General features: G+C 35.9%; 1 protein-coding gene across 1 annotated transcript; it reads right to left on the bottom strand.

The window, feature by feature from the left end:
* Window positions 1-24,023, bottom strand: Cd200r1 (CD200 receptor 1). The gene is made up of 7 exons (XM_027936180.3): window positions 23,713-24,023; window positions 9,185-9,235; window positions 7,228-7,548; window positions 6,859-7,107; window positions 2,403-2,502; window positions 1,830-1,893; window positions 1-1,108 (listed from the first exon to the last, which is right to left on the bottom strand). The coding sequence occupies exons 1-7, from the start codon at window positions 23,777-23,779 to the stop codon at window positions 983-985; spliced, it is 978 nt and encodes a 325-aa protein (XP_027791981.2). The 5' UTR covers window positions 23,780-24,023; the 3' UTR covers window positions 1-982.
* Between the last annotated feature and the right edge of the window lie 236 nt (window positions 24,024-24,259).

Raw genomic sequence — 24,259 nt, 5'->3', positions numbered from 1 at the left:
TTTGCAAACATGAAAAAATACAAATTTATTATTAAAAGGTATGATTATTATTATAATTTTATGTCATATTAGACCACTGGTTAATGAAAAGAAAAAAATGGAACTGAGGAATTGAGAATTTCTCTTATCACAATAAGAGTATTAGGAATGGCACAAACACTGTTGAAAGGAAAGTAAGTTCATACAATTTGACATAAAAACGAACACCAATTGATCCACCAATTGCATTCAAGAAAATTATTTCACAGACACACTTAAACAAATGCAAAGAGATATATCCAGATAAAACATTTGACATTATATTGTTTATACCACAAACAAAACTTAAAACAATCTAAATGTTCACTGCTAGGGCAGGGACTAATTAAATTATCATATAGTGGAATTTATGTAGTCATTACAAAAGAATGAGGTAGCTTTGCTTCTGCTGATAAGAAAAGATCTCTAAGTTTGCATTATTAGCTTTTTATAAGAATATAACAGCATTACAGTATGTTCCCATTTGTATCTTGACAAGAAATGTGTAAATATATATATATATATATATATGTATATACATATAGTACAAAAACATATGTAAAATGGCATATAAATGCATACAACCACCACAGGCATATACACATGTCATATGTACATAGAAATTTCTAGAAGAATACATAAAAAACTATTGATGATTCTTCCTTCTGGAAAATTATTTCTTGAGGAAACATTTCACTATTCATTGTATTGCACCATTCAAATGTTATCATGAGCATGCACTTTCTTTGTGATAATAATGTCAGTTCTTCAAAAAATAGCAGCTGAGTCTAAAATTCCAATTGCAGAAAGATAGACATGCAAATTCATTAGAAAACCTCTGTCCTCCAAGAACCTTAGAAAGACTAATTTTAAAATAGGTCTTCTATTCAAGAACTGTAAGAAAAGCCAAACAGTAGTTGGACTGTATCTTGATTTGTTTTTCCTGGTGTTAGAGTCCAATAATTTATAAAGTATGGAGGCCCGTGCCATCAACTTCACTTTGTGACACCTGAGGTATCTCCACCTTGTTTATAGTATCATAAAGTGGATTATTCTTCTCTGTGTAGCTGGCATAGGGCTGCATTTCATCCTAAGAAAGAAGTCAAAGTCAAAATCAGTTCAGAAAGGCCAAAAATCATTATAGAAATTACCTGCATTTTTTCTAACAGATGCCCACAGCTTTAGTGCATATCAATAGTGCTTATATTTGTGTCTCTGAGCTTACATGAACATTGGAGCAAGGTCTTGCTCTAATACCCTATCAAAAAGTATTTGTTGATTACTTACATCTGTGTGTGAGGTGATAGCTGTGTGGAAGAAGAAATAGACACTGGAGTGACATAAGAAGTGTTTTTCTTTTTTTATTAAAGTATTATACATGGTAGTTGGAGTTATAATAAGTACTTCTCAAAGGAGAGAGTTAAAGACTTAGTAAGCTACTGCATACAAGAAATTAAGGAGCAAGATAGGTTTTACAGGAAATGATAATTGTCTTGAAAAAGGGAAGTCAAGAATTACAGATGGTTCCATGGGAAAGGAAACAACAACTCAGTTTCTTCAAAGTCCACAGGAGGCAAATATTATATGATTAGGATATAGTTTATGAGATGAAAATGTGGATTTGGGTGATGCATAAATAGTGCTTGATAGATAATTAACAAAAATAAGTACACCTAAATATAAGCATTGTAAAATCAGAGTTGTTTTAGTTTTGATGGAAACTCAACAGATGTAAATTACAAATGATGTTGCTAAATTTTCAGAGTATGCACCTTAAAAGCTTGTAAATATTCTTTTCTGTCTTATCTTACCTCCTCAACAACTGTAGTAGCTTCTGGTTTTTTCAATTTACATTTTCTATAAAGATGAAATAAGCTGAAATGAATGCAGAAAATGTCATTGTTTAGATTGAAAAATGCAAAAGCCAAAAAGTATACCAAAGTTCATTTTGATAGAAACCAAAATAAATTGGGAATGAACTACCAGAAATGAATGAAGAATACTGCTTGTGCTTAATACACTCAATCGAGAAAATTCTGAATTTTAGAAAAGGAAGTAAAATTATGCAACAGAAACTTGAAGCAATAGAATATATGTGGCACATTTTTGGGTACATTAAAGGAACTATTATGATTATTTTCATAAATAAAAAAAATTAATATGCACTGTGTCTCCCAAGATCCTGCCCTAAATAGCCTAATTCCCCATGCTTGCATGCCTGAGTACTCTTCAAAGTATACATATCTAACACCTCCAAGAGACTCTTTTTGACTATGAGAGAAAGGCTATTAATATTCTAAGTTACCCAGTCTGTCAATTCTGTATGTCTGACTCTTTTCTGGTCCAATAAAGCTAAGACCAGAAAAACATTCATCAGTCAATACCTGTAACCGCTGATTTTCAAACAACAAATGAATCCCCCAATGACCAAAATAACAGGGATGAAGATGTATAGATAATACAGTTTTTCTGTTCCTTTGGCACCTGCAACATAGACAGAAAAATGTATGATTCAAATGTGGCAAATTCAGATAATGGAGTATTATTCAGTGATTAAAAAATATATTAGCTACTAAGCCATGAAAACACATGAAGAAAACTTAAGTGTATATTGTTATGGTTTGCATATGAGGTATTCCCCCAAAAGCTCCTATGTTAATATAAAAATATTCAAAGGTGAAATGATCAGATTATGAGAGCTGTAACCTAATCGGTGCATTCTAATTTGAACAGATGAACTCGGAGATAACTGAGGCAGGTGGGGAATGCCTGGGGAAGGTGGATTCCTGGGGGTGAGCCCTTGAGGACTCTATCCTATCCCCCTGGATTCCTCCCTTGCTTCCTCTCTTTTCTCTTCTCTTTCTCCTCCTTCCCTGCCCTCCCCCCACCCTCGGCTTCCTGGCTGCCATGAACTCAGCAGCTTTCCTCCTTGCTGCCCTTCCATCATGATGCTTCACTTGACTGTGGGCCCAGAGGAATGCAACCCCCAAGCATGGACTACGTCTCTGAAACCATGAGCAAAAATAAACTTTTGCACCTCTAAGTCGGTCCTGTCAGGTATTTTGGTCACAAGGATAAAAAGGCTGACTAACACACATACTATTAAGTGAAACAAGCCAAACTGAAAGTCTACTTATTATATGATTCCAACTATATGGTATTCTAGAAAAGGCAAATCTTAGAAGACTGATTTAGTTTTTTTTCTTTTTTTTCACTGCTGTGACCAAAAGACCTTACAAGAACAATCAGAAGAGGAAAAGTTTATTTGGGTGCTCAAGGTTTCAGAGGTCTCAGTCCATAGACAGACAACTGCATTGCTCTGGTCTGAACAAGAGACAGTACATCATGGTGGAAGGGTGTAGAGGAGGGAAGCAGATGGGAATATTGCAACCAGGAAGGAGAACGAGAGATTCCCCTCATCATGGACCAAATATACCCAGAGGCATGCCCCAATGACCCACCTCCTCCAGCCATACCCTACTTGCCTACAGTTACCACCCAGTTAATACCTATTTAGGAATTAATGTATTGATTAAGTCAGGGTCTCATAATCCAAATACCTCACCTCCAAGCTTTCTTGCATTGTCTTACACATGAGCTTTTGGGGGACACCTCATATCTAAACTATAACAGAATCAATAAAAAGATCAGTGATTGCCAGGAATAGAAGGCAAAGAGGAAGCACAGAGGATTTTTATAGCAGTCAGACTATACATGGAAATATACATTTGTCCAAACTCATAAAACGTACACCATCAAGAGTGAACCCTAATATGAACTGTGGACTTTGGGTAGTATGCCAATGTAGGTTCATGGATGGTAATAAATATAATACGTGGTTTGGGATGCCTATAGTAGGGGGGATTGTGCCTGGGTGGACCAGGGGTTATATGAAAATTTTATGTATTTCCACCCAAATTTTCTCTGAACCTAAAGTGCTCTAAAAAATAAAATCAATTCAAGTATACAATATGTATGTCGTTCAATGATGTCTCAAAGTACATGAAATTCATTTTTTAAATTTTATTTTAAACACTTCTGACCCATTGATAGTTCAAATAATTATTATAATTAAATTGTTTTATCAGCTTAGACTTTAGAGCTTCCAGAAAGACATAATCTTAGTGAAGATTTGCTGCCTTAAGGTTCACAAATAATGAATTCCTAGAAAGATACAAAATGTAGATATCACTGTTATAGTAAGAGCAGAGTGCTTCTCACCTTCAGCATTCAGGAAAAAATGGTTCATTATAAAACAGGAAGGTAATTGGGAAAAGAACCCTAATTCTAAAGTCACCTTTCTTCTCAGGCATTGAAACTAAGATGAAGGTAAAGCAGCAACCTTAAATTATCTGTTAGCTTCTGGCCACAGTATAACTCAGTCAAACTGCACAAGTCAAAAAATAAATTGCCAGATCAAGAAGCATTGTTTTCAGTCTGGAGATTCCTTAGAAAACTTGAAATGGAACCACCATTTGACTCAGCTATCCTAGTCCCAAAGGACTTAAAATCAGCATACTACAGTGATGCAGCCACATCAATGTTTATAGCAGCTCAATTCACAAGGGCTAAACTAAGGAACCAAACTAGGTGCTTTTCAACAGATGTATGGATAAAGAAAATGTAGTATATATACACAATGGAATATTATGCAGCCTTAAAGAATAATGAAATTATGGCATTTGCAGGTAAATGGATGTAGTTGGAGTATACCGTGCTAAGCGAAATAAGCCAATCCCCAAAAAACCAAAGGCCAAATATTTTCTCTGATATGTGGATGCTGATCCATACTGGGGGACGGGGGAGGAGGTGCTAGGTTAAGAATGGAGGAACTTTGGATTGAACAGAGGGAAGTGAGGGGAGGGGAGAAGGTTTGGGGGTGGGGAGGGTGGTGGAACGGGATGGATATTATTAGCCTATGTACATGTATAACTGCACGAACAGTGTGACTCTGCATCATGTACAGCCAGAGGTGTAAGAAATTGTGCTCCATTTGTGTACAATTAGTTGAAATGCATTCTGCTGTCATGTATAACTAATTAAAACAACAACAACAAAAAAAAAAAAAACGAAGCACTATTTGCAAAACTGTGCTCCTGTGTTTCATGAATGTGGCTTGAGGGCAGCAGAAGGAGGAGGAAGTAGAGGCTGAGCAGGCTGGGGTCCAGTCCCTTCAACTTCCTTCAATAATTCACGTTTTTAAAAGTTGAACTTCTCAGTATTTTATTTGAAAAAGAATACTTGGCTTTTATTGTTAAAACAATAACATTGTTTTTGAAATTCTCTTTTCCAAACTAATGATCTATCTCTTACTGGATGTGCAAGGAAGGCAGACTAGATCTTTGCACTATATGGAAGTTTGGACTAGATGGTCCCTTCGATTTTACATTCTATAAATATGGCATCTTGTCATAACACTGGACGGTGGATTTCATGTACCACCAAGACACAATTACTCTTCTCAATAAATACTGCTAGATTCTTTTAAAACAAAACAGGAATGAATATTGAAAAATTGTGATTTAAACACAGACTTTGCTCTTCTCCCTTTTTAAAACTTACTAAAATATCAGTAAGAAAAGGTTTAAAATATAGACTTCCAAAGACAAAGAGAACAGGAATGAAGACAAGAACAGATGAAAGATTACAACCTGTTTTTGAGTAAAAAGAAAATAAATGGAAGAATTGCAAATGATTTAAACAGTGAAATAAGTGAAAATTTTAGTGCCCACAAACCTCCAGAAAGAATAGAAAGCATCAAATATTCTAAAATCACTAGAGGACTTTAAAATGGTCTTTCCATGAATAAATGATAAATATTTGAGTTGAGAGATATGCTAATTACTGTGAAAGATCATTTCACAATGTAGAGATGTATCAATTTATCACTTTATATCCCATAAATATATAAAATTATTATGTCAATTACAAATAAAATAGAGCTTTAAAAAGAGATAAATGTGTAAAAGCAATAGAAAAAGTAGTACCTGGCAGGGGACTAAAGTGTAGGGCTAAAAGTTGGGAGTATCTCTGAAAGTCTGTGTTAGAGCAGATAAACTGCAGCCAGGCACAGCGGTGCATACCTGTAATCCCAGACACTCAGGAGGCTGAGACAGGAGGATCAGGAGTTCAAAACCAGCCTCGCACAGCGAGGCGCTAAGCAACTCAGTGAGACCCTGTCTCTAAATAAAATACAAAATAGGGCTGGGAATGTGGCTCAGTGGGCCAAGTGTCCCTGAGTTCAGTGCCCAGTACCCCTCTCAAAAAAAAAGAAAAAGAACAGGTAAGCTGCCAAGTGCCCTGCCACACCCTTCCCCAACAGTAAAAGGGGCGTCTGGTCTCAGAAGGTGATCTAGACCTTCTGAGACCTGGTCTCAGAAGGTGATCTAGAGTCAAGGATCCAGACATCATGGAGGGTGGAGATGAGGTGCCAGACTGCAGAGCAATACTAGAGGGAGGGCTGGGCTCTGAAAAGTGCCTTCAGAAAATAACTCTCCAGTCTCCTGCCTCAGAGGGAAAGCCTGACCGTCAGTGGTCTGGGAAGGGAGAATGAAATACTTCTATTAAATACATGTGTGTTCTTTTAAAAATATACTACTCAACCCGATTTATGATCAGCATAGAAGTGAGCTTTAAAAGTAGAATAAACTATATTCTAAAATATTGCTTTTTACAACAATGTATGTGATATTCTTCTAGACCTATCTTTTTATTTTGGAAACCAGAGATTAAAGTGGAGGCTAAAGTGGAGTATCTATAAATGAAATTTCTCTGTACATTCTTTTTTCCTTTCTGACATAATGCCTCTAAAAGAATGGGGGGGGGACTAGAATTACTAACCAGGAAGCAGATCTATGGATTGATTCCTGTTGCCAGTCAGGTGGGAGACCAAGCAGGTCACGGTGGACACATTGCCATCTGGATAATGGCACCTACTCCTGGTCGTCACTGTGCCATTGTCCTGGTATTCTTTCCCAGTGACACAATCCCCCTCTGGGGCCCAAAAAATCTGTGCAGCTGGCCTTCCTGCAATTGCTTTGCACTCCACAGTTCTATTCTTCCCCGGAGACAGGGTCACTTCAGGGGGCACTGCAGAGATGGAAGGGAAATCATGCTTCAGTCTCAACATACGGTTATGGGATTACAGAGACATCTGTTTCAGTCACAAATCCAGTAACCCAAAATATCACAGTAGACGACATTCTTTACCTAACACTTGGAGGTGATATGTAAGTTCAAAATTTCCATCAGTTGTTCCCATCTGACATGTGTAATCCCCTTCATGTGAGATGGACACTGGATGGATCTGAAGTTCAGGATTCTGGTCAGGTCTGGAGGCCCAGGAGATTCTCCCATCAGTACAGTTGTTTTTCCCGGTCTCATTTGTTTCTCTGTTGAGGGAAATGGTGCACGAAGGCTTGTCTCTGAGGTGTATTTTCCATGATGTTAGTATCAACACTGATGTTGGTGGAATATGAGGGCAACAGAGCACAGCCTTTGTACCCATCTGCACAGCCAGCCAAGTGTTATCTGGACATACACAAGGAGAATGAGAAAAGAAAGCCTTGATAAAGAACTTTGTGTTTTCGATTTTTCATGGTACTATCTTGACAATGGTACTCATAAATTACTAAAGAGTCTCCATTTATGAAACACCTAACTGTCAACCATTTTATACAAGATAACCCTGCCTCACGGAAGATTACATAAAGTTGTACTAGAACCTTGCTTTCCTGGTGATCTTATTCCAGATTTACACAATAACTTTCACAAAAATATATAATGTATCAAACCAAATCCAAATGTTGACCAATTTATTCTAATTTATTCATTAATGTAGAAAGAATATTCATTATGAGAATATTGGAATTAGATCAGAATTTTGGTATATAGAAACAGACAAAAAAGAGAATTATAGATTAAATGACAAAAGCAGTGTCCTAAATCTAATGTTTTGGTGATGAGCAATGTTGGATTTATCATATAATTTATGATGGAATAATTGGTCATATGGTTGTCTCCCCTTGAGTTTTGATAAGTAAAAAATATCAGTAACTTCAAATCTAAATGCCAATCCTTAACTGTTGACACAGATGTGAAAAGTATATGGTAGTTTCATTAAAAGTAACTCAAATGGAATTCAGGTTGAACTAGCTAGAAACTTTATGTTTTCGGGCAATAAAAAGGTCAGGGGAATTAACAGAATTTAGAATAATCTGCTGTTTCATCAAATTAGTAATTACATGAAAATTAAAAATGATGATGTCTAGTGATAAGAGATGTCTAAAAATATTTATTTCTGATGAAAAAACAGTGTGGCATATAAATTAAGAAACAAAGAAAAAAATTGTTTTTGGATTGCCAAGGTGTTATATTGTCAAATACAGCCTTTAGATAATTTTCGCTTTCTTGCAGTTCAGTTAAACATACACTTCCAGAGAGTGCAGCTGGCCTGCCTGCAATTGCTTTTAAGTAAATTTTGATCACAGATTTGGTTTCTGTATGTTCAATCTAGTTATCAGATTTAATACAAAAGTAGATTCTTTTGTACCTCTTTTAAAGGAAAAAATTAAGCTCTGTGACCTTCAAGCAATTTTTAACACAGACCCTCACACTTCTCATAAACCAACATGAGCTGTCCATGACTGAGAGTGGTTTGCCGAGAGATGGTTACTCAACCAATGCATCTGCCATAGCTCATCTCTAACAAAGGTGAGGTCAGTGTCATCATCACTTTAACATGGGCAGAAGCAGCTATGGTGGGACAAACTTTTTATGTGAATGAACCTTGGTTGTGCTAAACTCTGTACTCAACAACATCTCTCCTTTCCATTATAGGGTCACTTGTCTCTTCTGGGTATTCATGGTCAGCTAAAGATCACATAACTAGATGAAGAAAGAGAGAGGACTTGAACTTAGGGCTGAGAGGAAGTTCAACCCATGTTCTTTCCACCACTCCAACTTGACAAAGTTGTAGAGGCAAGTAAGACTGAGCCTTGTTTGGGGAAGCAAGCAGTGGTTGGATCATCGGGGTACCTCACACCACAGCACTGAGATCACCATATTCTATAGTTAGACATGAGGCTGGCCACTGTCAGGCCATCAGCCACTGTAACTAACAAAGTTCAACCCCTCAATGCTGGCCCTCAATAAGGAAGCACATTACCTTCTGTAGGAGATAATGTCCGATTTCCATCCACGCATGAACTACTTGAATCTAGAAAATATTTAGAGAGGCATAAATTAAATGAATTTTATATTCTCAAATATGTGGATCTATTATCTCTCAAAAAAGTCTCATTTACAGGAAAGACAATCAGTTAACCATCACTAAAATTACACAGAAATCATTGCAAAATAGAAATTAGAAGTGTGCCACGTAGGGGTAAAATCATGGTACTATCTTGACAGTGATACTCATAAGTTATTAAAGAGTCTCCATTTATGAAATACCTAACTTTGTCAACCATTTTATACAAGATAACCCTGCCTCCCTTCTTCTACTCCCAGCCCCCTTCTCAGCCCCTGGGGGACTGATCCAGTGTAGGCATTTCACATGAACTGATCTGGTTAAACTCTCTTCCCCATGTGCCACTCCGTACTTAAAGTTGGTCCAATGACAGGCACCTCACCCAAATGGACAAAGCAGAGCCCCTTTCCTCAAGGATTTTAGAATCAGAATTGACAAGTGTCAATCCATCCCTCTTCTTTCCCTATTGTTCCCTACTTTGGAAGAAAATAAAGGAAAAATATGCAGAATCAAAAGGAGGAACCTAGATTAGAGTCCTTATAGCCTTCAGCTTTCTAGTTCAATAGTTCCTGAGACCCACATGCTTTTCTTCCTTTGGGTTCTATAGAATTGCTTAAAGTCAATTTAGACCTCATGAACTTCAAATTCAGTTTCTGAAAGATTGCTAAATTGCATTTTATTTTATTTTTGTGTGTATGTATTGCAAATGTTTATCTTCTATTCCATTCCTCATTTTTCAATTTCATGATAGTGGTTTTTTTAATTGATTTTTTTAATACACAAAGCGGAATGCATTACAATTCTCATTACACATATAGAGCACAATTTTTCATATCTTTGTATATAAAGTATGTTCACACCAATTCATGTCTTTATACATGTACTTTGTTGTGTTTTTTTTAAAAAAAAAAAAGCATTTTATTTTAAAAGCAATTACACAGAGGACAGGTTGGAAGAATTAAGACTATTTTTTTAAGTCCTCATATTACCCATGAAATACTATTGTATTGGTTGAAAGTGAACTTGGACCAACTGTAAATATATTACAACCCCTGCAAGTAAAAAAGCACAACTGATATGCTAAAAAAGAAAAAAAATCATACAAAATAATTAAAATCCATGAAAGGCATAAAAATAAATATAAGGAACAAAGAATATGGACAACAAATAGAAAATAGTAATAGCTATGATAGATATTAATTCAAATATATCAGTAATCATTTTGAATATCAATAGTCTGAATGTACCAATTAAAGGACATTTTATCAGGATGGATTAAAAAGCAAGATGAACCTGTATGTTGTCCATAAGAAATGCCCCATAAATATAAAGACACATATAGTTTAAAATGAAGAGAGAAAGGTATATCATGTGCTAGCCCTAATCAGAAGAAAACAGTAATCGCTATATTAACTTGGGGCAGAAAAGAGATAAGACCAAGGAATGTCATCGAAGACAAAGAGAACTACATAATGATAAATGGGTCAATTCTACAAAATGACATGACAATCCTTAACATGTATGTGCCTAAGAAAAAAGCATCAAAACATATGACACAAAAATTGATATAACTTCAAGAGAAATATATGATCCACTATTATTGTTGGAGACTTCAACACCTCTGTATGAGAAATAGATTCAGCAGGCATAAAATGGGCAGAATTTAGCTTAACTTAACAAAATTGTCTACCAACTGGACATAATGGACCTCTAAAGAACATTATGAATAACTCTATGCCCACATTCACATCAAGCTCATCTAACAGATGCCCCAAAAATAAACCACATTATGAAGCCATAGGACATATAGTAGCAAATATAAAAGAATAGAAATCATACAATGTCTGCTCTCAGCACAGTGAAATTAAAATAGAAATCATTAACAGAGAGGTAACTGGAAAATCCCACAATTTTAGAGATTATACCACACATACTAAATAATGCATGGATGAAAACAGAAATCTCACAAATTTAAAAATATTCTGAAGTAAATGAAAATAAACTTTTCCAAATTTGGGGGAAATAACAAAAGTTGTGTTTACACAGAATTTGTAGCATTGAATGCCTATATTAGAGATAAAAGATGTAAAATCAGCCAAACTCCAACTTTAGGATACTATAAATAAAAGGTGAAATTAAATTCAAAGAAGCAGAAGGCAGCAGCAAGGCAAAGTGGTGCATGCCTGTAATCTCAGCGGCTCCAGAGGCTGAGGCAGGCGGATCATAAGTTCAAAGCCAGCTTCAGCAAAAGTGAAGCTCTAAGCAACTCAGTGAGACCCTGTCTCTAAATAAAATACAAAATAGGGCAGGGGATGTGGCTCAGTGGTTGAATGCCCCTGAGTTCAACCCCCGGTAAACCGCCCCCCCCAAAAAAAAGAAGCAGAAGAAAATACATAATAAAATTAGAGCAAAATCAATGAAATTGGGAAAACAATTAATAGAAAAAATTAACAAACCATAGATTTGTTAATAGATTGTTCTATGAAAAGAACAATAAAATTGATAAGCCCCTTGCCATACTAGTTAACGAAAAGAAAGCATGCAAGGTATAATATATGAATGAAAGAGGGGGCATTATTACAGATTATATGGACATTAACAGAAAAATAAAAGAACATTATGAATAACTCCATGTCCACAAATTGGATAACTTGGATGAAAGACAATTTTGTAGAACTCATACAAGAAAAAATAGGCAATCTTAATAGGCTTATATAAATTAAACAAGTTGAATCAATAATTAGTAACCTTATAAACCAAAAAAAAAAAAAAAAAAATCAGGCCAAGAAATGTTCACTGGTGAATTCTGCCTAATAGTTAAGGAAGAAATTATTCTGGTTCTGTGCAATCTCTTTTAGAAGATATAAAATGCTCTACAAATTTTAGAAAATGAAATCCAAGAATGTAAAAAGGATTATACTCCATGACCAAGTGGGATTAGTCCCACATATATAAGGCTAGTTCAACATCCAAATATCAATTAAATCAATTTAAAAAATCATCACATCACTAAAAAAGAAAAAAATCACATAATCATATTAATATAGGTAGAAAAATCACTTGACTAAATTAAATCCAACACTAATTCATGATTTAAAAAAAAAAAAAAGCAATCCCAGTGGCTCCTGAGGCTGAGACAGGAGGATCACGAGTTCAAACCCATAATCAGCAACAGTGAGGTGCTTAGCAACTAAGTGAGACCCTGTCTCTAAATAAAATACAAAATAAGGTGGGGATGCGGCTCAGTGGTTGAGTGCCCCTGAGTTCCTGGTACCAATAAATAAGCCAATAATAATTAATGGTGAGAAAACAGAGCTTTCCTACTAAGATCAGGAACAAGGTAAGGACAATCACTTTCATTATTGCTTTTCAACTGGATGTTCTCACGAATGCAATTTAGATAAGAAAAGGGATTACAGAAAATACAGATATGAACACAGATACAAAATTACTTTCATAGTTTATGTCCACATGAAAACCTAAACACAGATATTAATAGCAGCTTTATTCCTTCCCCCTCCTTCTTTGGTAGTCCTGGGGAATGAACCCAGGGAATGGCTCAAGCAAGGCACTGAACTACAACTCCAGCCCTTGAGAGCAGCTTCATTCCTAATTTTCAAAACTTGGAAGCATCAAGATATTCTTTAGTAGGTGAAAGGATAATCGAATGAAAGAAAATAGAATATTACTCATTACTTAAAAGAAATGAAATAGCAAGTCATGAAAAGACATGGAAGACATTTAAATGCATATTATTAAATGGAAAAAAAATCCAGTCTGAAAAGGGAACATACTGTATCATTCCAACAACATGGCATTCTAAAAAATGCAAAACTATAAAAACAGTAAAAGATCGTGAGTTGCTAGGGGTAAGAGGTAAGATGAATAAATGAAGCAAAAAAGATTTTTAGGATAGTGAAACTACTCTATGCAATACTATACTGGTAGAAAAATGTAATTAAGCATTAATCCAGATCCATAGAATATAAACACAAGATTGAACACATAACAAACTAGGACTCTGTGTAGTGATGATGTGTCAAATGTGTAGATTTATCAGCTGTAACAAATGTACTATTCAAGTGGGGGAATGTCAATAATGGGGGAGACTTGGTATGTGTGGGGGCAAATCACTCCCACCCCTTAAGACTTGGTTGTTTAAAAGTGCTCTAGGATAATACTCTTAGGTTTCATTCATACTCCATTTTTAAAACATGGGATATTAAAAGTAGTATCAGAAACATGAGGATTTAACACACATAACATTAGAATGTGTATCCACACAAACACAAAACAAAATACAAACAAAAACTCCTGACACTGAAAATAATGTTAAAAAAAAGAAAAAACTCCTTTTCCGTTTAAGTCAAAAATCATCAGCAGATGTAAGAATGTTTTGTGATTTTACTACTAGTGAAAACTCTCAGTAACTTTGAGCAACAGAAGTTTCCTTTTCCATGTCATCACTGTCATACGCCTGAGCAAACACATAACCACCCACGCAGCAGACATTGCATAGCCATGACTATGCAAACCCAGACTCCATGAAGCTTCCTCCAGCGAGAGGAAAGGCTCTCAGAAACAGCGCGTGACTTTCTTGTGATGTTCAACAGTTTTCGTCTGTTGTAAAAGGCTGTACTGTGTGTGCTATACTTTAAAAAAAAAAAAATCTAGAAATAGTATTTCTGAAATTTCATCATTCCCAATAACAACTCCAGATTCAGTAACTGTTACTAACCAAATAGAGTATGGATTATGCCAAACTAAAATAGTTAATATCATTGTTAACATTTATTTATTATTACTAAAGTTTAGAGATAGTAAGCAAAAAAAAAAAAGTCCTGTGCTTTCATTCATTTGCAGGTCTTCTGATGGAATACAAACAACACAATTAGGTAACTGATGAAACTGTGGACTAAAAAATAATAATAATAACGCTACGATTCCATAAGATAACTATATAACCCAAGAGAGATTATAGTTTCGTTTTTACACTTCTTTTAATATTTCTTTACAGGTCTGGGAGCCTCTAAACTAGTAGTAAGCTAAGTAGAATTCATTCTTATTGCTTATTATGATCTTTACAAATTGTCATCTTTATTATTATTTAATATTTAATAAATTTACTACTTCTGACATACAGGATGCAAATAAATATATGTTGAAATCTATGAAAACATCCTGACATTATATGAGGAAAATAAATAAATAAATAAGATTATTTCTTTCTTCATTTAGTGGTTCTAGCATTCAAATTTCAAAACTGTTTTCTTGCAAACTTCAGTTAAAAACTTCTGTATGAACAAACCTTCTGTATGACCAAAATGAAATTGAGTAATTAAATAATGCTATCAAGCAAAAATCTGGAGAATTTTTCACATTTATTTCCCCACCCCACCCCCCAAAAAAGAAAGAATGGTACAGAAAACACACAAACAATAAAAAAGAAATAGACAATTCAATTGAAAGAAAATTGGACAAAAGATATGAATAGACTGATAAAAGAAGAAATAATATGTTGAAGGTTACTTAGCTAATAACATAATTCTACTCTTCAGATACAGCACAGAGATAAAAATAAAATAGCCACATGGTTTATAAAAAGAAAATATGAGACATGTTTAAGGAAAGTAATAAGTTCTAAAATACAAGAACTGAATAATAATCAATGGGTGAATAAAATTACAAAAGCAAAAGAGAATCCTGGTAAATAATAAATTTCATCCTAGTTTCCAAGATAATATAATCATAACATCTGTATCAACTGGTAGATCACAGTGCTGACAAGAGCCATCTTGCTGTACCTTTATATATATATATATATATATTTTTTCCTTTTCTTGAAGTATTTTCTGTCATTTAACCTAAAACTTGTTAATGGAAACAGACTTGTTCCCTGACCTAAGGCAGATGTTGTACAAATATGTATCCGTAATCACAAAGAATAACGTGTTCAGTGAATTTATTGATATTGAATATATATGCACATTCATATATCTAAGGATATGTATGCTAAAATATTAATTCCAGCATGGTCTTTCGTTTTTAAAAAACTGAAACTAATCAGAAAGTCAACCTGTAGGGAGCTATTTAAACATGAAGTATGTACAAAGGCTTTGAAGAAAGCAAAATAATAAAGTTGCCATTTTTGCAATGTTTATTAATGCAAACATAGTACAAAGTACTTCATATACATCATTTGACTTAATCCTCACAGCAACAGTAGATCAGAGATTTTAGATAAAAAACCATTCCCAATTTTATTTTTAATTGGCAGCTACTACACATTTTTAAAAATATTGCCTGAGCCAACTAAAAGTATCCATAGCCATATCTATCCGACGGGCTGCCAGATTGTTTCTCTGATGTGGAAATTAGGGGAAAGACCAAACCTAGAGTTTTGAAAATTTTTATACACAGAGTTCTGTTGGAAGCAGTACAGTTAGCAAAAACAACGAAGAAAAGTAGACAGTAAATGCAGAGCCATGAAGCCAGGGTAAGAGAATTCATGACAGGAAAAATCAAGATCAAATCGTGGGGAAAGTCTTAAAGTAAGATCTAAGGAGTTGTATGATTCTGTACTAAGAATGTCAACAGATGACCTTTAAGATCTGTAAGAGAGCATTTTCAGTAGAAAGGTAGCAGTGGAAACCAGACGGAAAGGGGCTGAGTAGAGGCAATCCAGTCAACAAATATAGACCCAGGCTTTCAAGAATTCTGACTTAGAAAGAGGGCGAAATGGGACAGTGGCTTCATCTGTTCATGTCAGATTTAAAAGAGAGACAGACCAACGCCTAGAGCGGTAAGGACTGGGGAGGCATTTGAGAACCAGGGAGCGAGGCTTGTTTGTAGATAGGAAGAGGGAGAGGTAGAATTTCAGAGGTGAAGGAGGAGGCTAACTGGGAAAACAATCCTAGAGCTACTGGAGGGCCATGAGACATGAAGGGTTGCTTGTGAAAAGACAGATATTTCATCTCTGAGAAGAACAAAAAGAGTAAGAATGATCACAGACACTTGAGACATTTTGAAGAAGTTCAGGTTAACAAACATTATTGGAGTAGCTACTCAGTGTCAAGTAGCTGTGTAAAGTTCTGGGCATGACAGAATCCGTGAGGCAAGCTCCCAGCTCTGAGGAGCCCTACCAACCGGGAACATAAAAAAAAAAAAAGTCTACATTGAATGATGGGTCAATCAGGAGGTGAGCAGCCATCTAATGGGTAAGAGGGATGGCAGGGATAGTTTGAGTTTAAAAAAAAAACAGTGCTTCTAATCCTTGCTCCTATCGGAACCACCTGCAAAGATTCATGAAGTCTACCTGCTTAGACCCTAGAAAAATCTGAGTACATAGGTTTGAGATAGCACCCCAGGATCTTTAATATTTTAGGCTTTATAGAAGATTCTGTCCAGCAACTATCTTAAAATTACTGGCTTAGAACAACCACTTGGGAACATCTAGGATGGAGTCAATTAAGGATAGATAGAATGATTTTTCTTGGAGACTGAAAATAACTAGAGTCCATTATTTGGAATCCACAAATATTTACCAGTTGGACATTTTTTTCAAAAAATTGTCAATACAACAAAATGAATTGTATAATCAAAATATTCCCTTAGTATATAATGGATAAACCTCTGGGGCAAAGGAGCATTCCATGGTAAAGTAAGAAAATGTCAAGAAAACAAGAAAAATCACTAACCACCTTAAAACAGTATGAACACACACAGATTGGAAAGACACTTTTACTGAGTCACTAAATTTTCTCAAATAATTTCCTTCAAGCACAATCAGGTTTCCCCTGTGTTGACAGAAAAAAAAATAAATGTTGCTTTCCCCTTTTAGCTAGGATCCTTTCCCCTTTCTTTGCTACCTAACTTCTAGAATGAGTGGTCTGTGCCCACAGCCTCAATATCCTTCCCACGCACTCCCTCAACAAGAGCAGCAATCTGGCTGCTCCCACACTTTCTACTCAAAATGCAATTTCGAAGGTCACCAGCATTGTAGAGTCAAACTTTTGGCCCCTCTGCAACTCTTGTGCTCTGCTTGGCAGATTTTGGAACCATGAAAGTTGTTCGAATTAAAATGAGGTTGTTTGTATGAAGGCTTAGTGTGTATATGTTTTGGTGTTGGAGATTGAACCTGGGGCCTTATGCATGTAAGGCAAGCACTCTACCAGCTGAGCTATATCCCCAGCCCAAAGGCTTAGTTTTTAAAAGCAGAATAAAATAAATAGAGGAGGAAATCCCATATTTAAGTCTGATAAGAACAATTATAAATATGGCATAAAGGCTATTATAACCGTACACAAACAATACTTCTTCGAGGACATCTGGCCAACAACTGTCTTTCTTAGACTGCCCCCACCCCTGTTACTGACCCTCACAGACAAGAATTATTGTTTCAAAATACCTTACAATACCCCTCAATTTGCCTTTAAAAACTTCTCCTTGCCTCAACCTCTTTGATACACACATGATTTACTATGACACATGTGTCCCTATTGCAATGTACTCTTGAATCCACTTATGAATGCTTGGAGAAGGCATCAACAACAAATCACTTTCTTCTCCTCCACGACACCAATATGTTTGCCTCTCTCTATCTCCTTCCCTGTCTTCACCAATTACTCCCATATCTTCTCTGCAAGCTGTGTTTTCCTCAGGTATGCAAGTATGCTTTCAACCTCTCCCCAAAGTTTCACCTGCTCCTCTTTCTCTTTACATCTTCTGTCATCCTTCTCTCTAACCCCCAGAACTTCAAGTTGACCTCTCCACACTTGATCTCCTTGTTTCTGTCCCTCTGGTCATGGCTTAGCTTCCTCTATGCTTCATGCAAGCTGTTTGACCTGCCTGGAATGTTCATCTCACAACTCTAGCTCTTTCTGTTTGTCTTAAATATCTTTCTCAGGGAAGCCTTCTAACCCCTAGACCAGCTCCAACTCATAAGTGAGGTGTTTCTTCATCAACCTATATTTTCCCTTTCACACTCTTCATTATTAAGGTATTTGCAACAATATATTTAATCTCTATCTTCCCTACTAGATTCTAAGCTCCATGAGAGTGGGATGTTGTGTCTCTCTTGATCAAGTATCCCCAACATGAAGCATAGTGACTGACACATGACAGACACTCCTTTATTTATTGGCTGACAGTATAAATGACCCACATTTTAGCTATAACGTACTTTTCCTAAACAAGAATCGCAAAGCTCTAGCTGCTATTCCTTCTGAATCATTTCAAGTGATCACATCAAAATGTCCTAGATTTCCCCCCACACACTTGCTGCATCTCTTTCCCCTCTATTTTTTGGTACTAAGAAGGTGTTCCAAACTCAGCTCATCCACCATAAAGTTAAGTGATAGATATCATTAACAATTTCTCAAACATGCCTGGGCTTTATTTTCCTACATATAAAACGAAATAATTTTATTTGGATATTTCTAAAGTTCTTCCTTTCTGAAACCTCTACACTTCTTAATAGTGTTGTACATCTTCTTCATTTCACAAATCAGTAAATTACTATCTAAGGAGGCTAAGCAATTCCTTAAAGATGAAAATAACCACACAAAATGGGCATGTTATAATTGTTGGATACAATAGAGAGAGAAAGGTTGAAAGCAGCCAGAAAAAAAAATAACACATTATATTCAGGAAAACAATGGTGTATATGGCCAACTGACTTCTCATCCAAGATAGTAAAACATTTTTAAGGTACTGAAAGAAAAAAAAAGTTCAGCCCCAAATTCTCCATCCAACCAAAATATGCTTCAAGAATGAAAGCAAATACTTTTTTATATAAAAGAAAACTAAAAGAACTCCTTGCCAGAAAACTTACACTTCTAGAAATGACAAAAGAAATTTTTCAACCTAAAGGGAAATAATACTATACTAGATAGAGGCTGGGAAAATCAAAAAGGACTGAAGAGTACTGGAAACCCCAACTATGGTAGATGTGGACATGCTCCAGGATCTCCCTCAAGCAATGACTCCACGGCTGTTACTGGGAGCACTGGTAGAATACAGCATTCCATCTCCAGCATCTTCAGCAATATTACCTCAGTTTTTCTGCCCAAAGTCAGATCTTTCCTAGAACAGTCCTCATCCAATAACCAGAAGACTGAAAGTACAAAGGACCAGCCAATTTGACAACAAAGGTTCTCTTTAAGGCCATTATATCTCTAAAGCCCCCCATAGGGTTAGGAGGGGGTAACAGCTGGTTGAGATCCCAGGAAGACTTTTCCCTCTACCAGTAAATATTCTGCACATGAAACTACATCAGTCTGATTCCAAGATAACCTGCAACAACACCACTAACTCAAAGTACTTGAGATTTTTGAAGAAAATTATATTTTTAGAAATGGAAAAACTTCCAGTCCTGGGACTCTTCTATAGTGCTTCCCTTAAACACAGATTAGATTTTGTTCTCAGAATGGGGTCTAGGTTTTTAGATATGCAAGGCCTATAAATTCTATTGTGGAAAAGTTGGAAATTGTTTTCTTGGTGTTGATGCCTGAATAATATTTGGGAGAAAAGGCAAAAATATATTAATGACTATTACATTTTAATCACTGTATAGATGAATATTTTGATACATTATAAAATCATATTACCTCTGTTTGATTTTATTAACAAGCACTATTTATTAAAATACTCATAATCTTATTGGGAAGAAGTTTATACAATAAACACTTTAAAATTCTCACATCTCCTTATTGCCATCCCCCACTACCACCAGAGATTGAACTTAGAGGCACTTTATCACTGAGCCACATTCCCAGCCCTATTTTGTATTTTATTTAGAGATGGTCTCACTGAGTTGTTTAGTGCCTCGCTTTTGCTGAGGCTGGCTTTGAATTCTCAATCCTCCTGCCTCTACCTTCCTGGGACTTCAGGCATGGGCCACCATGCTTGGCCTCCTTATTGCTATTCTTAACTTATTAGTCTTCCCACACTCAACTTCTCAACTCATTCTTCAATTTCAGCAAAAGTATCTTTCCTCCCATTTAAGGTTATCTACACAATTCATAGCTCATCATATGTGTCTTCCTATCTCTTCTTAGATCTTGCCCTCTGTTATAAAGAGGAATGAGATAATTAGGCTCCTTAGGATCCAATCCAGAAATCTCTAGTGCTTATTCTGTTATGTGTATTTTGATGGGTAGTCTTTTTGTGGAATTATCCTCTTCATAAATTGTCCACAAACCCTGGATTTTGCTACATTTCCAAGTACATACAAGAATTTCCCTCCTTAGTGTTCTCCCTCCCTAAACTGAGCTGAATACCTTCCTCTACAAACTCCCTTCTCAGCCAACGATGTGGATCATTGAATACTGGAGTAGAATCTTTTGGCTCCTGTTTCAAAATAATTTTTTTACTTAGTGCTACCAACATTCAATGGGACTCTGCTGCTATACTATTCTCCCAAAATATTACCTTATTACATTATTTTACTGTTCACAAAATAATAGATGACCCCTCCTTGTCTAATGCACAGTTCTAAGATTTCTCTACTCAGTTACCAAAGACCCCTGAAACCCAGCCTTATTTCCTATTATCATACAGCACACGATATCTGTGCCATCAAACTAGATTTCTTTCTCCCCCGAAAACCCTTGACTTTGCTCACATTACATGGCCCCCCCTCCCAATTTCCTTCTCTGCTTTCTGGTTAGTAGACAAGATTTAATAAGAAAATACCTGAGGGGGAAACTAAAAATAATTTAAATCATCCACCACTGAGTCAAGTTCCCAACCTTGTAACTGGTCTCCCTTCCTTCAACTCCTCATCTCTTAGACTACTTCTTCCTCCTTTTACCCCTTTCATCTTCTAGGTTTGGGGTATGTGTTTGAATTATATATTCCTGCTCCAGTTAAAATCATTCCACCTTTTACAAAGTTACTGACTTTCCCAAACCTATCAGTCAAGGCCCAATTCCAGATACTTCTCCTCCATGAAGACTTCAGCAAGGCAACCCACCATCATTTCAACTTTCTTCAGATTGTTCCTGGGCTCCAAGACAAAAAAAAAAAATGTCAAGATGTACTAATTTTAAATCTTTCCCAAAGACTTCATCTCAGCTTTGAATACACTCCATGCTCTTAATAAGGTCTTCCAATATATTTATTAATTGCTTAAACAATTATAGGAAAATATACCTATAAATTATTTTAATATGTAAATTCACAACTATCACAAACTAAAAAAGAAAGGGCTAAAATTAAAGAAAGACAAATCTTTTCTTTTTTTTTTTCACAACTGCTTTTAATCTTTCTCCATCTTTTGCAATTCTGCTAAAATTACCCCATAGCTCAGTCTTGATTTTTATCTACTTCCTCTGTTGCCTGCTTGCCCTCTAGTGGAAGGTGATGATAAATGAGTAAAAATTATCCCCCCAAAATAAAGATGAGGGTTCCTATTCAGCAACTCATTTTGGTGAAATTAATAACTTTTGTAAAAGGTACAATGCTTTTAATTGAAATTGGAAAATAAAATTTGAACACATACAAAAAATCTAGAATACAAGACTCAGAAGATAGGAGCAGCAGAGAATATGGAGCAGTGGGGAGGATGACTTGGTACAAGGTTTGGAACTTGGCTTTGGAATGGACAATCAAAATTACCTTTAGTTTCATCCTCAGGTATTTTGTTATTAAATTTTGTCTACTAACCTCCACATTGCTTAAAGTTATAAGCAAATAAGTAGATAAAAGTAAACAGTTAAGCATGGTTAACTTGAAGCCAGGAGCTCTCTTGCTCCTTGGTGAATGTGTTGTGGGCACAGTGAGTTGCTTCTATTAGGCAGTATTGACAACAAAGCAATATCAGTAAGAAACATAAAGCCATCACCACAAGTGGTTTTCTTCTCACTCTCCTAAATCATTTCTTGGGGAATTTATCACACCAAATCACTGCACATAATTGGATTTTTTAATATCTTGATTCCTAAACATTTTGACAACTTTATAATGATACAAGAACAGACTTCAGAGATTTGATGTATGCAATATCTCCTTGTTGTGCACAGAAATCATTTTAAATTTTACACCATTAAACATTCAAATTTCAAATTATTATACTTTCATCTTGTTATGCTTTTCCCTTTCCCAAGAGTAATAGTTCGAATCACCATAAACAGTACCTCAACTATCTGGCTTCCCCTGACCACATTGGGCACTGCACAGCCTTTTAGAAGAGCTTTCTAAAACAAGATTCCAACTGTGGAAAGATTCAGATCACTTTTTTTTAAGTGAATAACAGTCCATAGTGAGTTTATAACAAATTTTTGGCTCTCCCTTTTTTCAGTGGTATTTAAATAGTGGTGGAGTGAGAAACAGAGAGTAGCACAAGGGTTAAACATTGAAGAAAATCACTCTTTCAAATGTCTCCTGATGTTTACTGACATATGTTATAACTGAGTATGAACACATACTAGTTGTTCTAACCTTGAACAAATCATGTCATCTCTCTAAGCCTCAGTTTCTATCTTTGTAAAATGAAGAGATGTCTTCCATGTGTACTTTACTGGGTTACTGTACAGATCAAAAGAGAAAAAAATATGTGAAAATTCTCAGAAAGGTACAGTAGTGGAGGATGGTTATTTTGTGTGTACCCACCAGTAAGATAAACCTGTGATATTTCTTTTTTTGCTGAAAGATAGATAAAAATGACTTTAGAGTTATTCCAATGAGGGGAAAAATACCTTTTCTCTTTCAATTATAAAATTTATAAAATTTAAAACTAACTACATTGTTCCTTTGCCACTGTTCCATCTACTAAAAGTGAAACCTGCAAACTCCCTATCACATCAACTCCTAACAACCCTCTGTAGTGAAACAGGACACCCCCGCAGTAGCCCCCATGTTCTCTTCAACTCCTACAGGAACCTAAGATGAGGAGTGTGTCCTCTAATTCAGAAAGTGTTTCCTACAGCCCACACACCTTTAAGAAAAATACAGACACACATCACAGGTGTTCCAGCAAAACTGCATGCATATATTATATTTCAAAAGTACCTAGTCATAAAAACCAGTAGAAAGCAATAAACTTTCCTAATCTATGCTATCAACAATGTGGACTTAAATGGGATAAGATAATTATTTATTTTTTTTTCCTAAAGAAGCAAAGAAGATAAAGAGAACCCAGACAACTTCGATTGCTGCTAGTATGTGTTTAATTTTTGCCTGCCCTGTCAGAAAAAGGGGAATGAGGGATAAGGAAGGGGCAGTAAGGCAAATCATAGAAATATACATATTGTGGTAGGATAAAGTAAAATAAACAAGACAAAACAGAAAGTAAAGATGATAAAATCAAATAAACTTGTGGGTAATGTCTTACATCTATGGCTACAATGGGCTTGCATTGTCCCATAAGAAAGGCAAAGAAAACCCCAGAGGAGCTAAGTCCAGGTCTCTCACCAGTCATTCTCCCAAAGAGAACTCAGACTCACCCGACACGAAGAAGGAGGTCAACATCAAGAGTAGCCCTAGGTCATGAGTTCTGCAAGGGAAGAGCATTTCTGTTTTGTTTTCTGCCCTTCACTCAGTACTTTTCCTCCTGACAGGTAGAGGAGCAGCTGTGAGCATGGCGAGGCTCCCTCCAGTCGACTTCTTGGTGCTGGTTCCTCTTAGTCCAGCAGCAGCAGGGGACTTCTTTCCTCCAAGCCCTTTCCCCTACTGGATGTGTTTTAGCCTGATTAGTAACTTGGAAGAGAAGAAACTCTTCTCTGGAACTTGACACAGCATTGGATTTCCTGTACAAGGCGCTGAAGCAAAGACAGAGGAAGCAGATTGATTGAGTTATCTTTCAGCTCATTGGTTCCCCTCTCACTTCTGCTGCTCACAGATAAACTTTACAGTAAGACATTGAACATGCCCAAGAAAAACGGATTTGTCTAAACTTACATTAAAAAGTAAGACAGGATATTTCTCTGTTTGGGGTTCATGGCTATACATTTCCCAGTCATGATACCTTTTAGAAGCTTTCTCCAGGTTGAA

Source organism: Marmota flaviventris, chromosome 8, assembly GCF_047511675.1.
Source record: "Marmota flaviventris isolate mMarFla1 chromosome 8, mMarFla1.hap1, whole genome shotgun sequence".
NCBI lineage: Eukaryota > Metazoa > Chordata > Mammalia > Rodentia > Sciuridae > Marmota > Marmota flaviventris.
The sequence above is the reverse complement of the archived record's forward strand: the minus strand, read 5'-3'. Positions and strand labels throughout refer to the sequence as shown.

What these genes read in the sequence shown, in the direction of transcription:
- Cd200r1 (XM_027936180.3), bottom strand. Translation starts at nt 23,779, where the DNA reads ATGCTCTTCCCTTGCAGAACTCATGACCTAGGGCTACTCTTGATGTTG. An exon ending in GACCTCCTTCTTCGTGTCGG is followed by an intron (nt 9,236 to 23,712) that starts GTGAGTCTGAGT and finishes AATATTTTCTAG; the next exon opens with ATTCAAGTAGTTCATGCGTG. An exon ending in CTACTACAGTTGTTGAGGAG is followed by an intron (nt 1,109 to 1,829) that starts GTAAGATAAGAC and finishes CTTCTTTCTTAG; the next exon opens with GATGAAATGCAGCCCTATGC.